The 16789-nt window shown below is 43.0% G+C and overlaps 6 protein-coding genes across 6 annotated transcripts; all 6 read right to left on the bottom strand.

Annotated features, from left to right (window-relative positions):
• Positions 1–734: 734 nt before the first annotated feature.
• Positions 735–6044, bottom strand: TM35_000271650 (uncharacterized protein; the record flags this gene model as incomplete). Its single annotated transcript, XM_029028058.1, has 1 exon — positions 735–6044. One exon carries the CDS (start codon positions 6042–6044, stop codon positions 735–737), a length of 5310 nt encoding a protein of 1769 aa, XP_028880641.1.
• Positions 6045–6530: 486 nt separating this feature from the next.
• Positions 6531–7640, bottom strand: TM35_000271640 (uncharacterized protein; the record flags this gene model as incomplete). Its single annotated transcript, XM_029028057.1, has 1 exon — positions 6531–7640. One exon carries the CDS (start codon positions 7638–7640, stop codon positions 6531–6533), a length of 1110 nt encoding a protein of 369 aa, XP_028880640.1.
• A 720-nt stretch (positions 7641–8360) lies between these two features.
• TM35_000271630 (uncharacterized protein) lies at positions 8361–9395 on the bottom strand (the record flags this gene model as incomplete). The annotated part of the gene is made up of 1 exon (XM_029028056.1): positions 8361–9395. The coding sequence occupies one exon, from the start codon at positions 9393–9395 to the stop codon at positions 8361–8363; it is 1035 nt and encodes a 344-aa protein (XP_028880639.1).
• An 811-nt stretch (positions 9396–10206) lies between these two features.
• Positions 10207–13521, bottom strand: TM35_000271620 (plasma membrane Ca2 ATPase; the record flags this gene model as incomplete). Its single annotated transcript, XM_029028055.1, has 1 exon — positions 10207–13521. One exon carries the CDS (start codon positions 13519–13521, stop codon positions 10207–10209), a length of 3315 nt encoding a protein of 1104 aa, XP_028880638.1.
• A 456-nt stretch (positions 13522–13977) lies between these two features.
• On the bottom strand, positions 13978–14982 carry TM35_000271610 (uncharacterized protein; the record flags this gene model as incomplete). Its single annotated transcript, XM_029028054.1, has 1 exon — positions 13978–14982. One exon carries the CDS (start codon positions 14980–14982, stop codon positions 13978–13980), a length of 1005 nt encoding a protein of 334 aa, XP_028880637.1.
• A 1184-nt stretch (positions 14983–16166) lies between these two features.
• TM35_000271600 (Ca2+ transporting ATPase, plasma membrane) lies at positions 16167–16787 on the bottom strand (the record flags this gene model as incomplete). Its single annotated transcript, XM_029028053.1, has 1 exon — positions 16167–16787. A coding segment is annotated over one exon (621 nt), but the record flags the coding sequence as incomplete, so codon positions are not given.
• Between the last annotated feature and the right edge of the window lie 2 nt (positions 16788–16789).

Raw genomic sequence — 16789 nt, 5'->3', positions numbered from 1 at the left:
TTTTTTTTTTTTTTTGATTCCACTATTTATTCGCAAGCATTATCTCCCATTTATTTTTTTTTATTCTCTCTCGTGTTTGTGTTCACTCTTCTTTTTGTTTTTTTTCCAGATACATTTCCCTCCACTACTTGCCAGAGAAATGGCACCGGGGGTGTAAACGCATGGGTCAAGAAAAAGTAAAAAAAAAAAAAAAATGAAATAAAGAAAAGTAAAAAAAAAAAAAAAGTATAACTTCTGGACATCAGTAATGTAAGAGTATAATTTTTTTTTTATATTATCCGACAGAGTATGCAGCGGAAAGGTAGGAACATCAAATATCAAATAAAAAAAAAAGAAAAATTTTATAGATATTTCATCTTTCCTACCCCCTCACTCATCATCTTTTTGATGTATGCTGCTTGTATTCGCTCCCACCTTTTTTCCCAACTGAGTGAGTTGTTCCAAATAAACAATAGTGACAAAACAAGAATACCGTATTTCGTGTCTTTGGGGACGAGGAAAAATGAGAAAGAAAAAAAAAAAACATATTTTTTTTTGTATTTTCTTCTTAGTAACTCTTTCCTCCTGTAAACTTGTTTTTTTTTCTTTTTTTTTCTTCGCAAACTATAAACATACAAACATGAGAGGTTTTTCTTCCCCACCCCCCCCCCACACCCCTCGCATAAGAGAGGATACATTTCTATGCAAATCCAATTGGATAGAACCCAAACCACGAAAAGAAGACATGTGTATCTTTACTTGGGACTGCTGCCGTTGCTGTGGGTGAGATGATGATAGTGTTGGTATTGCTGTGATAGATTTGCGCCTCTCGTCAGGGGCCCGCGCACAGGTGGGAGTTCTTGCTGAGGCTTTTCTTCTTGTTGATTAGTACTAGTACTAGTAGTAGTAGCAGTTGTTGCTGTTGTGGTGGTAGTGATGGTAGTAGTAGTAGTAGGTGGAGAAGCATAACCTCTGAGGCGGTCAGGTTTTGTTGGTGAACACACTCCAATTGGGGGATGAGGAATGGGTACTCCATCAGCGTGACTCTGTGGTAATGAGGATGCAAAGACATCAACTGTATTAGAGTTTTCTTTACTACCTCTTGTTGACTGTGTGTACTCACCACGAGAAGATAATGTTGTTCGATCAAAAGCCCCACGCACCTTCCACAAGACATTTGTTGTTGTACTCGGTAGAGGGTCAATACCACCACCATTTCCAGTTGTAGTGGCACTGTTAGCATTAATAATTGTTGATGAACTATCAACTGCTGCTGAAGAGTTGGCATCAAGCGCAGGGCTCACATTGTCGTTCGATGGTCTACTGACGTTGGCATTAGCATTGGCATTTGGTGCAGATTTAGGATTTGTTGAAGTGCTTGCATTAGCATTTATTGAGAAACGGGCACTAGCTGAATTTGAAGTGCTACTATTACCACCAGTTAAAGTACTAGAGTTAGTATTGGAATGAGAATTAGTTCTATACTTGGACATACTCGAAGCATTCGTATTTGCACTTGTTGAAGTAATAGAGTTATTAGGGTTTGTTGAAGTACTACCACTAGCGCTCCGTGAACCATTGGGATTGTTCTTGGCTGTTGTCTTAGATTTAGTTGTACTCTTGGTATTGGTGTTAGTATTAGCTCGAGTATTGCTACTAGTTGCATTCTTATTGCTAAATGCACGAGTCTTCGTTCGTGCAAGCCCAGTAGATACTGTTGATTCTTCTGAAGGTGATCTTGAAGTAGTGGTGTTGGTGTTAGTGTTAGTGTTGGTGGTAGCCCCCTTCTCTGGTAGTTTTTTCCCTGCATTTAATTTTCGCCCTACTGGCACTTGCACCCCAAGTTGAGGGGATCCCATTGGTGCCGGTGCCGGTGCCGGTGCCATTCTCGTCGTTGTCGTTGTGGTAGTATTCGTAGTAGTATTAGTGGCAATCTTGGTGTTGGTGGTACTCGCGCTTTTAGTGGAGATGGACGAACCCTCTTTTCCCTTGGATCCTTCAGCGGCAGTGGCGTTGGTGGCTGTCTGTTCGCCCACTCCCCGCCAGACGCTCCCACCGGGGGAGAAGATGGACGAGAGCGAGGCGGTGGCGATGGCGAACCCCCCGGCGGGCGGGGGTGTCGACGGCGGCGTGAGGCCCAAGAGGCCCTGCAGCGCTTGGGGGAGGGGCAGCGCGGGGTCAAAGCGGGCCGCGAGGGCTCCCACCGTCCACCCCCGCAGGGCCCCGCCCCCCATCCCGATCCCCATCCCCACACTTCCCACACTCCCCACACTTCCGCCAATAATGCCCGTTCCCACACTTCCAACAGACGATGGCAATCCCGAGCGTCGTCGACTGGGCAGTTCCTCGTCCGGCCCCATCGTTCGGCTCCCGTCCGTTGTCGTGCTGTACGACCCACGACGGCGGGGGACCACAACGGAGACGGCAAAAAACGCCACAAACTCCTCCGGTGTGATGTACGCGTTAGGGTCCACCACAGTTCCATCTGCGTCTGACTTGGGCGACAGGGACTCAGAAAGCAACGTCGGCGCTGATCCTTCAGTGGAATACAAGCTGCGAGTATCTGCTAAAGAGTCATTATGACGGTTGCGATAGAGATGTTCTCCAACATCACGTATGGCACGGAATATAGACCGACACTGTTCAGGGGTAAAAGGTTGAGGCATATGTCGTCCAACTAGCTGAAGAACAATGTTTAACTGCTCAAATGTAAGCTTACCATCACCAGTGCGATTAAGACACTTAAAGATATGTGGTAGTGACCACAATGAGCCATAATCAAGGTATTCATGTAAGCGTAAAAGTGCAGGATATAACCAAAGTGCTTCAGACATACTATCCTCATTGGAGTCATGTGAATCTAAAGAAGAGGCACGTCTTATTATTTCTTCTCGCGTTGATTTTCGTCTACCGGTGTTAGACTCATTACATGATATTACAAGAGAAGAAAGAATTTCTTCACCATTAACTGACTTAGATTTCTTCTCCTTCGAAACATTAGTAGTAGCATCAGTATCTTTATCTGTTATTTGTTTTTCTGTTGTATTAGGCGAATATTCTGTACCAAAATCAAACTCCACGTTAAAGGAGGCACCAGAGCCTAAGAGTTGAACTGAACCTTCTTCTTCTTTTTCAAGTATGGTCTCTACAATATCATTAAGGTCACCAAGAAATACATGTCCACATTCATTCACGTCAAAATATAAAAACATTGCATACATAACGTTATCTTCAAAAGATGCCGCCACAGAAGATTGCGAACGTAAAGTAGAAACAAAGAGGTTAAAACTTAATTTCAAATCTCTCCATTTGTCATGTGAGTCAAAACTCTCTTGGACTCCTTTTTGCATCTTCACTAGCTTTCTTCTTCCAATATCTTCATCATCATCATCATCATCATCATCATCATCATCATCATCATCATCCTGTACCTCTCTCTGTTCAGCATCCACATGCCGTGAACCTAGTGAAGGTGTCAACCCTTCTTCTTTTGTAGGGAAATTACCTTTCCGTTTAAGTAAAGTATGCGTTTCTGTACTTGTTGAATATAATAAATCCCCCTCTTCCCCTGCATGGGATGGAGATGCAGCAGGGGAAATAGATGACGTAGTAGAGATATGCATATCTTGCATTCGAGAAAGTAAATCATCTGGCATATCCATACCTTTAAAAACACGGCATACAACTGCCACTTGAAATGGTCGTAGATATTGGGTTGAAAAACGGGCACCAAAATTTTTCAAAAAATGTACATATCGCACACAAAATACACCATCCACCTCTTGTTGTTCAGCAAGAAATTGACAGAGATAATACCATGGTAAATCCATCTCCAATACATTTCGCATAACATCACACCACTCAATCTTTAAGATAATACCACTTTCTTTATAATCCGCAGACACAAAGGCAGAAAGTAAGGCATAACGTTTTCTGTATACAATTTCTCCCAAAGTCCTAAGTACATTCAAACGGTATAATAATTGTCCTTCCACTGGTATATCAAGATCTAAAGAAGAAAGACTACCTCTACCATTACGGTTTTTGTTTTTCAATTTATCATCCACCTTGGAGTCATTCTTTTCTTCAGATGATAATATTTCATCTGTTTTATTGACATTTTTTCCATTTACAGAAGTGGTATCATCAGGTTTATCATCATTAGCATCAGAAGAATCATTATCATCGTCACTATTATCCTCATCATCATCATCATCATCATCATTTCCACCATTTAACAATCCAGGGGCTTCAAGATCTATCAGAAGTTTCTTTCCCATAGATACCCCTTCAGCTCCCTCTTCATCACGTACGTACCAAGTGTGAAAAACTGGATTGAGTGAACCTTTTTGAAATAATGCCAATGCCGCGCGGTTACCTGAAACACCAGCGTAATTAGAAGCACTAAACACTGTACAACATCTACCATTATGGATAAGTTCATATCCAGCATGTACCATTTCATGTGATCGTACCACCAGTTTAAGATTATTGAGTCGTAGAAAACTCTCTGTAACAGGTGCGAGGTATTCTACTCCACATCCACGTTTACTGGTACGCCAATTTTCTCCTTGATGTCGAAGCCCTAATTGGCGTGAACGAAATTTTTCCACTGGATCATTCCATAATATATCCACAGTAATTTGTTCTTCTTCTGTTGCTTGTGCTGAGACAGGTATATTGCGAATGCGAGACATTCCCTCAATGCGATCTAGTGTTATTGGGGATCGTGGTACACCACCGTGAAGAATGAGAACAGCTCCATCCAAGACGGTCATTAATGGCATAGCTTCATAGCTGGTAACGAGTAATTCCAATAAATGTTTTGCATCTTCCAAACCATATTTGCTGTAGACTTCTGTTTCAAATCCGTATTCCGTGTTAACATGAGCATCTTCATGATTACCTCGGTTAATAAATACAAATTCTGGAAATGCACAAAGGAGTGAAAATATATATAAAATGACTTCCATACCATTTGCTCCTCGATCTACAAAATCTCCATTAAATACAAAATACCTTTGACGATTTGGGAGAGCTCCTACAAGTGCACGAATTTCACGTAAATCTTTCATTTGACCATGCAAATCTCCAATTACCACAACATCTCCTCCTTCTGGAATAGTTACACGTTGAACAAGTGAACGTGAGGCGAGAATAATAATAGCATTTGTTACAATACGAACTGCTGTAGCGAAATCAACCAATTGTTCTGATGTTGTAGTCTCGGCTACGGCTTCAAACTGTGCCATAGAGATAGAACCTGCAGTGGCTGCGGCTACACGAGAAAAATCTCTTAAAGGTATTTCCTTCTTTTTTCCACCACTTCCAGAGATATTATCTCGAGTGGCTTGTCTTTCACGGTATAATTCCAAAGCCTCCCATACATATTTAAAAGTTAAGTCCTGTAATCGCTCCTTTACAGAGGCTTTACGCCAAAGTTGCTGGAAACAAATTAAACGATTCCTTAAAGCACTTGGAAATCTCATAGGTACACGTGAATAAAGTGGGGCTCCTAATGAAATTGAAGTTTCTTCTGCTGTTCCTGGTTTAGATTTAAGAGGTGAATGAAATAATAAGGGAGGACGAGTTTCTCCTCCTGTACCGGCATTATTACCCTGAGCAATACTAGCATCTTTGCGTCTTCTACGAGCCCGTTCAACATCCATTCTTAACTTGTATGGACACAAACCCATAAGTCTTGGTACAACCATTTCTCCACAATACGCACAACATTGAAGTCTACAATGTCGTCTGTGCTCTTGCATATGAGAGGCCTCTACTCGGACATTACACCGTGCGCATTTCATCCATTTCCCCTCTTCCGAGCAACTCTTTAAATGTTCCGCATACTCCGATACGGGCACTACCATTTCACACCATTTGTTCTCGCACGTCACTAGACCCCCACCATCACGGGTGTAGTCCTTTATGAGATCCACAAGATATGCAAACGGGTCTTCTGGCTCTGTGCGGGCAACGACTTCCAGCCATTCATCCACTAACAAGCGGAGTCTATAGCGAGAGAGAAAACTCTCAATGGAATCCCCCGCAGTACGGAGCATTACAGTAACCTATATTAATATAATAAAAAAAAAGAAAAAAAAAAAGAAAAAAAAAAGAAGACAGAAAAAATAAAATAAAATAAAAGGAACGAAAGAATACTAATGAATTTCCCTTCTATTATAATCATTTTCATAAAAATGCGTGCAGCATAAAAAAAAAAAAAACGTCCTTCTCGTTCGTTCATAATACGCTGTTAAGGTTTTTTTTTTATTTTATTTTTTTTTGTAGATGTGTGTGTATATCTTTTGTAATTATACAATGATCGTTCCCAGAGTAATTAAAGGATAGACAAATACCAATCTTGTTTTATCCTTCTCACTCTTTAACTTTCCTTGTGTTTTTTTTTTCTTTTTTTTTTATTTATTCTTTTTTCTTTTTTTCCATTTTCTTTTGTTGTTGTTATTTTCTTTCCTCTTCTCGATTTATATTCCTTTTTCTTCCTTCTTTTCTTTTCTTTCTTCTTGTTTGATGTTCCCCCACCCCCCCTAGTGACACCCGCAATGACCACAACAGGGACAGAAATTCAACACTTGATTTTCTCTCGTTGTGGCCTCATCCCACGGCTCCTCACCCCCTTCAAGAAGACTCTTTAATGGCACCATATCCAAACTCACACGAATTCCTAGTGAAGAGGCGATGGAATACAATAACTCTTCTTGTTTTTGTTCGTGTAGTTCTTCTCGATGATGATCTCCAGTGAAAACTGTTATGCCGTCTTCTTCTTCTTTTTCCTCTTCTTTCTTCACAGTACCACTTGTAGATGGGTGAAGAGATCGAATCTGATGTAATCGCTCCTGTAATAGTGAAGGGTTTGAGCCAATAAAAGATACACATACAGAAGAAACCCCGTTCTTCTTCTTCTCCTCCTCCTCGGATTTTTTTCTAAAGCTCTGCACCAGTAATTCAATGTGTTCACCAATAAAATCCAAACCTTCCTGCACAACAGAAGAATTCATTTTCTCCACGTTTGTTAAATCACAATCATATGGTAAACGCACAACCACATGAGAGACATTCTCCAATGCCCCTTCCATAGAAGCATAAGCAGCCAACCAAGCCACTTCCACCGCAATACGAGTGGCAGCGTCTTTCAAAGGCAAAAAAGAAACATCCAATACAATTACACTAGATTTCATACCCGCTACAGAAGGTCGGGCCGTATCCTCTGAAAAGTAATGAGTAACCACTACAGCTGTCTTAGCTACATTCCTTGCTGTTAAACGAGTGAAATTTCCTACTTCTTCTACTTTAGCACTACTAGTACTATTACTATTACTAGCACAAGAAGACAATAGATTTGTCATGACATCTGGTTCTGGGAATAAACACAACTCATCGTAAACAATATCATACATATTCCATATCTCTTTCCATACGGTTCGGTTCAGATGTGCACCTAAATCCACATCATTTGTGGCTGATGGTGCTTGTATACCAACAGGAAAGTGAGAATAAATCAATGGACGTGTCCCTGTGAGAGTTTTATACGCACCTAATGGAGGTCGAGTATTTGTCAGACGAAATCCACGCAGGAATACCAACGCTGCCTGTGAATTCTCAGGAGATGCACCATTTCCACGAACACGAAGTAGCATTACTCTTGATGATTTAATCCGTCTCTTTATTTTTTTAATTTGTTTTGTTTTGAGAAAAGGTTCACTTTTTTCTGTCTGCCTTTAAGCTTTTGATTTGGTTTTTTGTTGTTGTTGTTGTTGTTTCTTTATCTCTGCCTATTGGTCTCGACTTGCCTATATAGGTGTGTTTCGGGAATATAATTCCACATAAAAAAAAAAAGATAACATGTCAAGAAGAAAAAAAAAGGGGGAATAATGCATTACTCTCAATGTTGGTGGTGATGAATAATAATAACAATAAAAAAGGAAAATAACCATTAATGAAGTCAATGGGTGAAAGTGAAAACCACATCATAGAATGAAAAATGTGAGGAAAAAAAAAAAGAAGCATCAACACAAAAAAAAAAAAAAACAGTAACACTACCATATGTATAGAAGAGGTCTAAATAACGCTCTCTATCTACACCTCTATCAAGCCCCTTCATACCAGCGTATTACACACATATATAAAAATCTATCTCTCTCTCTCTTTCTCTCTATTATTCTTCTTTATTTTTTTTCATTTTTTTTTTTTTTTTTGATAATAGAAATGTACAATAAGAAAGAAAGAAAAAAAAAGTGTGTAAAGAGGCGGTTAAAGAGGTGGTGGTGGTGGTATCATGTGCATCTAACTATAAAGTGAAATATAAACAAAAGTAAAGTCAAAAAAATAATGACTCTTTTTCTCTTTTTTTGTTTTTTCTAAAAGTTTGTCGAATCTCCAAGAACTTCACGTTTTCTGTTCCCAGCCTTCTTACCAGCCGCATAAGAATAAGCACGATGAGGTGTGGTAAGACCAGATGGTAGAATTAGTCCATTACTTTCGCCTGCCACAAGTGCTTGTGAAGTGGCTCTTGAAACAGGGGCTGACTGGCATTGAGATGCCGAGAGACCACCACTGTAAATATTGTTAATCTTATTATTATTACTGTTACATCCTAGCTGATTCTTGGTGTCCAAAGTATGATTGCCGTTTGATGTAGAGTTGTTACTATTTTTAAGGCAAGAACGGAGTTGACGTGTTGGGACGCTAGAAGATGCATTCGCAGAGATAAATTCCTGTTCTTTATGATTCGCATCACGTGTTGTTGAAAATGAATTTTGTGCTGTTGGGATTGGGGTACCACGTCGACTGTGTTTACCACCTTGTATATGTAGTAACAATTGTTGTTGTTGTTCTTGCTGTTGTTGTATATCCCCTTGACGTTCTGATTGGACTTTCTGCAGTTGTCTTTCAGCTGCTGCAAGTTCTGTCTCTAGTGCTGTAATTTCTTCTTGATATTGTTTTCGTTGTTTTTTAAGGGAACTTTGTAATGTATTAAGCCTTGTACGGAGACCATGTTCCTCTTCTGCCCATAATAAACTTTCTTCTTGTAATTTTGCCTCAAAATCCTCTCGTTGTTGTAATTGTTGTTCATCCATTTGAATCTCCTTCACAATGGCATGCATAGATTCATAGTTATCCAACGTCTTTACATATAATTCCTCCACCTGTGTTTTGTTTTGTAGTGTCTTCTGACATTTCCCCTCCAATTCCTCTGCTTGTCCTTCTACTTCTTCTAGGCGTTTCAACATTTCTTGTTTTTCGCGCTGTACAAGTTTATCATATCGGCCAATATCTTGTTTGATCTCCTTGCGTTGCTTCACAAGGGCGGTGATGTCCTCCTGCACAACACTGATCTCCGTCTCCGCCTCAACCACACGATCCCGCCACTGCGTCAACAGTCCCTCAGACATGTTCTTTCGTTTTTTTTTTTCTTCTTTTTCTTTTTTTGTTCTGTTTTCTCCTTTTTTTTTTTTTTTTTTGATTTGGTCTGGGGATGGGGATGAGAGAGAAAATAAAAAATAAAAAAAGGAAAGGGCTCTGTTTGTATGGAGGGTCCCTAATTCCTTTTTTTTTTTCTTTTTCCTTCTTCTATCTTTCCACGGATATATATATATATATATGAAACTCTAGTTCTATTTATCTACCTTGTTTTAATACGTGTAAGTGGTGGCTAGAAGTATCTACGGCAGTCAACACCTCCCTGGTCCTCTTCTCAAACTCCAGTCGTGAGTCTTAATCAGAGAACACAACAGAGAAAGAGGGAACGAAAGAGAAAAAGAAAAACAAGAAATGAATTCAGAGACAGAGAGAAAAAAAAAAGAAGGTAGGAATAAAAAAAAAAACAAGAGAAAGAAGAAAGAAAACTAAATGCGAAAAAAAAAAACAATTATGAGTAACTACTAAGCTGATACAAAAAAATAAAAGAAAAAAAAAGTTCACACAAAAAGACACTAATAGAGCCATGCACTGAAGCTTTTTTCTTAATGTTTTACTAATCTTTCCTAATAAGCTTCTTCTCTTCTTTTTTTTTTCTTTCACAGATGTCGTGTTCCCCGCAACACGTATATAAATGAAACTGATTGCGTCTTATAGAAAAAAAAAAAAAAAACACCTATCAGGTCATATTTTTCGGCCTGATTAATAATGCTAGCAAACAATGGCTCAAGGGGGCGCTCACACACATCATCTTCATTTTCTTCCTCTATAAGCACTACATAAATACTAATACATTGCAGTACATAATCGTTCATACATATCTTTGGCAACCGTTGTATGCATATCATGATCACGACGAGCTCGACGGAATGCATTTACACTTCTCTCCGCAACATGCCGTTCACGTACCTGCTGCCACATTGCCCTTGCGAGTAATTTCTTGCCCAATTTAAGGTGTTCACCAGCCCCCGCTGAGGTGGCATGACGGGCAACATCCTCTGCCAACTTCACTGCTACTCGCCTTGCCTCTGGTTCAAGATCTTCCATAGGAGCATCATGCGGGAACTCCGGTTCATGTACAGGCACAAGACGTGAAACGGCGGCAAACACAAGTGTAAGAGAAGAAAGTGAGAAGCAGGCCACCCACTGATCACCGCGTAGGGGGCGAACTCTCATAAAATCTCCAAGGAATTGAACAGCAAACGCCTGAAATGCGAAACAGAAGGAAATAATACCCAACGACACTCTTGACCTCGACCAGAGTCCCTCAAATGGATTAAGCTCCTCATGCAGTTTTCGGGCATTGAACATGTGAAAAATAGTAGACAATAAAAACAGGTTAAAGGTAATGGTTTGCAACTCACCTCCTGTCACCTCAAACCATACATCTCCATACCTTTCCACAAGCAGAGCACTCACAACCTGAAAACACGCAACCGTAAGAATAGTGCACCACATGCGATTCGACACAAGTGGAGCCTTACGAGACGTGGGTCCGCGATTCAGACACTCCTCCGTTGGCTCCTCTGTCGCAAGAGCAAGGGCTGCAAGTGTGTCCATGATCAGATTCACCCACAATAGCTGTACAGTAGAAAGGGGAGAGGTTCGTGTAGATGACAAAAACGTTCCCAGAAAAGTCAATATAACACTCGAAAAGTTCACGGTTAACTGCAACTGGAGGAACTTGCGAATGTTGTCGTTCACAGTTCGTCCCCAGACAACGGCACGTTGAACAGAGCGGAAGTTGTCGTCAAGGAGTACAATATCCGCTGACTTCACGGCAATGTCAGTTCCGCTGCGCATCACGAAGCCGACATTCGCCAGCCGAAGCGCTGGGGCGTCATTCGTCCCGTCGCCGGTCACCGCCACAACCTCGCCGCGCGTCATGAGCATCAGCACCAGCAGCTGCTTATCCAGCGGCTGCGAGCGCGCCATCACAACCATTCGATCAAGGACAGGCCAGAACTTCTCCATATTCGCATCATTGCCATACGAGTCATACACAAGGTTGCGGAACTCCTTCCCAGTCATCGCCACGTCCCCGCGAAGCCGGTTGTAAATGCCACACTGCCGCGAGATCGCAATTGCCGTGTCGAGGTTATCACCTGTGCACATCCTCACCGTCACACCGGCATGCTGACACTTCCGCACCGCCTCCGGCACCTCCGCGCGCAGCGGGTCTTGAATCCCCATCAGCGCCAGCCACACCAGTGGCTGTGTCGGCTCCTCCTCGGGAACCGTGCTGCCTTCCATGCGGGTGTACGCCACACCAATCGTGCGATTCGCGTCATTTGCAAGGGAGCGGATCTGCACAACGATCTTCGTCCGCGCCGCATCCGTCAGCGGCTCCTCCTGCCCGGTCGCCGTCACGTAACGGTCACACATGTCCAGCACGCGGTCAGACCCACCCTTCACGTAGTGCATCACCTGCCCGTCTGCTCCAAGCGCCACAGCACTCATGAACTTGCGCTCGCTCGTAAACGGGAAGATCGTGAAGCCGTGCTCGCGGCGCCGCTGGCGCAGGCGCTGGTGGGGGCGGCTCGTGAAGTCAATCAGGTCCGTATTCTTCATCAACACGCGGTCAACAAAGTCCAGCAGTGCGTTGTCCGTCTTGTTCCCCTTGTCCGGTCTCCACTGCCAGAAGGGCTGCGCCGCCGGTGTACCGTCCTTGTTCTGCTGACACACAACCTTCTCACTCGAGCTATTCAGCGATAGACATTCCATCAGCAGCGTTTGTGCTTCGGCAGGCACGTTCCCAAGCGAAATCGGCGTCGGAATGTCGCCGGGGTCACGCACATTGAAACGCTGCATCCCGACGTAGCCCTGTACCACGCTCATCAGATTCTGTGTCAGCGTCCCGGTCTTGTCGCTGCAGATCTGCGTCGCATTCCCCATCGTCTCGCACGCGCACAGACGCCGAACCTGGTTATTGTCATCCTGCATCTTGTTCTGCGAGTACGCAAGTGCTATCGTCACCGCAAGTGGGAGACCCTCTGGGACAGCAACCACCACAATCGTTACACAAAGCAAGAAGTAGTCCAAGAACTTTTTGGGGTACAGATCCTCGGTATCACGAATTACACGGAACACCTCCATTGTCGAAAGAAGGAAGAAAAGAACAACAGCCGTGCCCAGGCCGAAGCGACCAATCAATCCCGCTAATTCGTCCAACCGCTCCTGTAGCGGTGTCATTCGAGGCCCACCCTCCTGTCGCGACTGCATCAGCAGTTTCCCGCCAAATGAGTTCTCGCCAACAGCGCAGGCCAACATGTACGCGTCCTCTGCTGTGTTCACAACAGTACCTGTCAACAGAATCGGCGATTGGGCGTTCTTTTTCTTCGGGTCGTTCTCGCCCGTCACGCTGCTTTCGTCTATCACCACACTGATCCCGCGCACGTAGAAACCGTCAACGGGTACCACCAGACCAGGCACCAGACCCACGAGATCACCCACCACAATCTCCGTCACGTCAACCGTCTGTTCCTGGCCATCACGGATCACTGTCATGGGCTCAGCAGAGTTCTCCTCCGTCAACCGGCGAAACTTCAGCTCCTTGCGGTAATCGTTCACAGACGACACCGTTGTCACAATAAGCACGGACACAATGATTGCAAAACCCTCAATCCACCCGGTCTCACGATTCACCTTGGTCTGACCAGGTTCCGGTACAGTCAGCCCAAGCACCAGTGACACAAACGCAGCACCAGTTAACAAGAGAATCATGTGGTCACTCCACGCCGCCTTGTAAATCTGCCAAAACGTCAATGATTCCTCCTCTGGCAGCTCGTTCTTGCCAAAAACTCCACGGCGTTGCCCCACAGTTTCAGCACGGATTCCGACAGTCAGATCTGTGTGCAGCTTGGTAGCAATTCCTTCAATACCCCCAAGCTCCTCATAGAGTGGCATCGCTTCGTTCGCGCGGGCAAAGATATTCTCCAGGTCTGTCTGAATGGTCTCCCCCACGTTTTCGCCACCTGCCACGCGTACACGAGTGGCAACACTCCGTTGCACTGACTCTACCAGACGGGCCCGCTTCAGCCTCTCCCTCATCTCTTCGTCGTCAGAGGTGCCATGGGAAGCGCTACCACTTTTTGAGAGCATATTTTCCTACCGTTGGGTATCTATATCTTCTGTCTCCCAAAGGAAAACAAATAAGACCGCTGCGACCAAGACGTTTACTATCGTTTTGGCTTTGGTTACTTTTCTATTTTACTAAAAAATCAAGTCACTTGTAAGCAATGTCTTGGAAGAGCAAACGAGAAAAGGAAATGAAAATACAGTTAAATCAATTTAATAATAAAAAAACGTGCAGGTTGGAGCTAATATTACATAATTGTTTCATTTAACCACGATGTGTGGTAGGAAAAGACATATATACTCATATTAACCTCATATTAATAATCAAACTTCATTTTCTTCTTTTTCTCTTATGCTTCTTTTTTTCAATCAGCATTCTTGTGTAGGACGAATTCCATCCCCATGCAGTTTAGCTTCATGTGCAGCTACTAGTTTCTCTGCTGAATAAGAAGTCTTTTTTTTTCTTTGTTTTTCATCTTTTTACAAGTCCCGTAAGAGCGAAGCATTGAGAAGAATACCATCACAGAGGGATTCTAAATGTTGCGTTTGCTCCCGCAGCTGCATGAGCTTTAGTAAAGTATCAATACGTTGCGCCAACGGGCCATAGTTCTCCTCTTTTTGGCTGAAGTAGTTTTCTGTGCTAAGCACACGAGAGAGTTCATCTGTATTGTGACGTACAGATTCAAGTAATGCGGCAATGTAATCCGACATGGTTTCAGACTGAAGCAATGTACAAGTGCTTGGCAACGGTGAAACATTGATGCCATCAAGGCACAGCAGTTGGTACTCATCGACATCCACCTCTACCTTAACCTCGCGCAGCACACCATTCTTGCCCACGTGACAGTCACGTATTAGACGGTTCTCGCGGAGAACATTACGCTTATTGCTGATTTTGTTGTAGAAGTCCAGATACTCTGGTGTTGGAACGAAGGCTCGCAGGTACAACTTGCCCATTAGACTTGTACGAAAAGGATCGTACACAAGAAGAACGCTTGGATGACCATCCAATGCCAGTTGTGCCAACTGTTGAGCTGTGCGAACTGAGTACGGGGCATTGGTACAGGCGCTGCAGACTGTGAATTGTCCTACTTGATAGCTGTCAAGTTCCTCCTTGTGCAGCATCTTTCCAAGCTTTTCGTACATACGCTTTTCCTCTTGTTGTTGAGCCAAAAGTCGCTTTTCACGTTGTTCAGGTGCCTCGTCCTCTGCGGGGCGAGTAGTAGGTGCGGCCGGGAGCACATTTGTGATCTCAATCCTGTCATTCAGCTGAACGCCACAAAGACTGCCAAAAACAGCATAATGGCACGTGACATTTTGCGCTAGGCTTCCAAGGAAAGTAAGTGCAGAAAGAGAAATGCGTACATTCTGCACCGGAGGAAGTTCAAGAGCCTTTACACAGCCCTCCGGATCCTCCATGTGAAACCTTTCATTGACAACGCAGTCGCGAGGGGCCAACTGCACGTCGGGATAACCGTGAAACATCTGAAAAGTGTAGAAATAACTTCTGCTCGACAGGCACTGTGGGATTAGTGAAAAAGACGCGAATCGTCAGAATGGAGTTGTAATGTAAAAAAAAAAGAAAAAAGAAAAAAGAAAAAAGAAGGGAAAGATTAGAAATTATTGAGTTTGAAAAAAAAAAGATAATGTGTCTATTGGCCACAAAACAAACAAGAGTGTGGTGGTTCATATTACAAATTGCATTATTCTCTGCTTAATATTCCTATCGCACTGGGGATGATTCTACATTTATCTTCTCCCCACATAAACAATCATACACTCGAACTACTTCTTTTCTCTCATTATTTTCCCACATCGCTGATTTACCTCTCCCTCTCGCTATCTATCCAGTTCCTCTTATCTCCTCTTATTTGAATTATGCACGGCCCATACATACACACACAGAGAGATATCCTGCGGCAGGAGCAAGCAACGTTAAAAAAAAAAAAACAGGATAAACAAAAAGAAAAAAAAAAATTAGGATTCAGTTTATGCCGTCTATTTTTATCAATGTAAATTTTTCTCCGTTTCATCGACGCTGCCTCCCCTCTTCAAAGTCACAGTGGCAACGTTTCTTTTTATTTATCTTCTCTCTTCTTTTACTATCCGCCAGTATCATGCACATCAACTTGTAATAGTACCGCGCAACAGAGGGAAAGACAAACAATTAGCACGCAAAAAAGGAATATAAAAAAAATATATGTACAGCTGAGAGCAACACAGAATAGGAAAACAAAAAATAGTCTCAGTTAACGTATTTATACCTGTTAAAATCACTCAGTAAAAAGAGAAAACAAAACAGAAAACAGAATTAGTTACTCTAATCTTTCTCATTTATATTTCTTAATAGAGAAAGCTACCTGATTATCACTTAAGAGAGTGGCATTTATAAAAGTGACTCACATTCCTTCTCCCAAGCTATTAAATCTCACTCAAATTCAGGAATTATAGGGTGAAACGACCAGCAAATCCACAAACAAGTAAACTTGAACCGAACGTGAAAACCTCTTAAAGTAAAACAATTTTATTAATAAGAGCTACAAAAAGAAAAATTTAACAGAACCTGCTACCACCATAAACGGTGCAGGATTATATATATAAAAAAAAAAACTCACATCAATATCCAGACCTCCATAGTGGTCCTTCCATAGGACATGATACCATAATACTCAATGGTGCTCTTGACGGAGGCGGTAGTAGAGATTTCTTGAAAAAGTGTTCCGCATGTCACCATCCACCTTGGCCCGTCGAAAGGCATTCACAACGCGGAGTGTCTTCACGCGCTCGCCCTGCACCTTCCGCCACAACGACTGTGCATGCATACGCCGTGCCAAATGAAGGCAATCACCACCGCCAGACCCATTCTCAAGGCGTACCTTCTCCACATCACTAGATAACTGCTCAACAAAGCGGCGCACTTCATGATCAATGTCTTTATCCCGGGAGCGGGGGAACACAGGCTCCGGCACATACACCAATCGGCTTAGAATTCCCACAGGTAGGGTGATCACAGCAATGGCAAGACTGCACCCCCACTCCGCAGCAGACAGTCGCCGTACCTTCATTAGCTCTCCAAAGGTCGACACTGCCACCGCCTGGAAGATCACACAAAACGCCAAAATAAATATGAATAGTTTTGACCGCTGCAATCCCTCAAATGGATTAAGCTCCCTGTAAAGCTTGCGAGCATTGAACATGTGAAAGAGGGTGCCATAGACAAAAACGTTAAACAGAAGGGTCTTGTGCTCTCGGTCGCCCTCAAAGGTATCGGGAAAGAAGCGTCGCCCATAGA

Source organism: Trypanosoma theileri (genome assembly GCF_002087225.1).
Source record: "Trypanosoma theileri isolate Edinburgh chromosome Unknown TM35_Tth_27_V1, whole genome shotgun sequence".
NCBI classification, from domain to species: Eukaryota; Euglenozoa; class Kinetoplastea; order Trypanosomatida; family Trypanosomatidae; genus Trypanosoma; species Trypanosoma theileri.
Note: the sequence above shows the minus strand (reverse complement) of the source record. Positions and strands in the feature narration are given on the sequence as shown.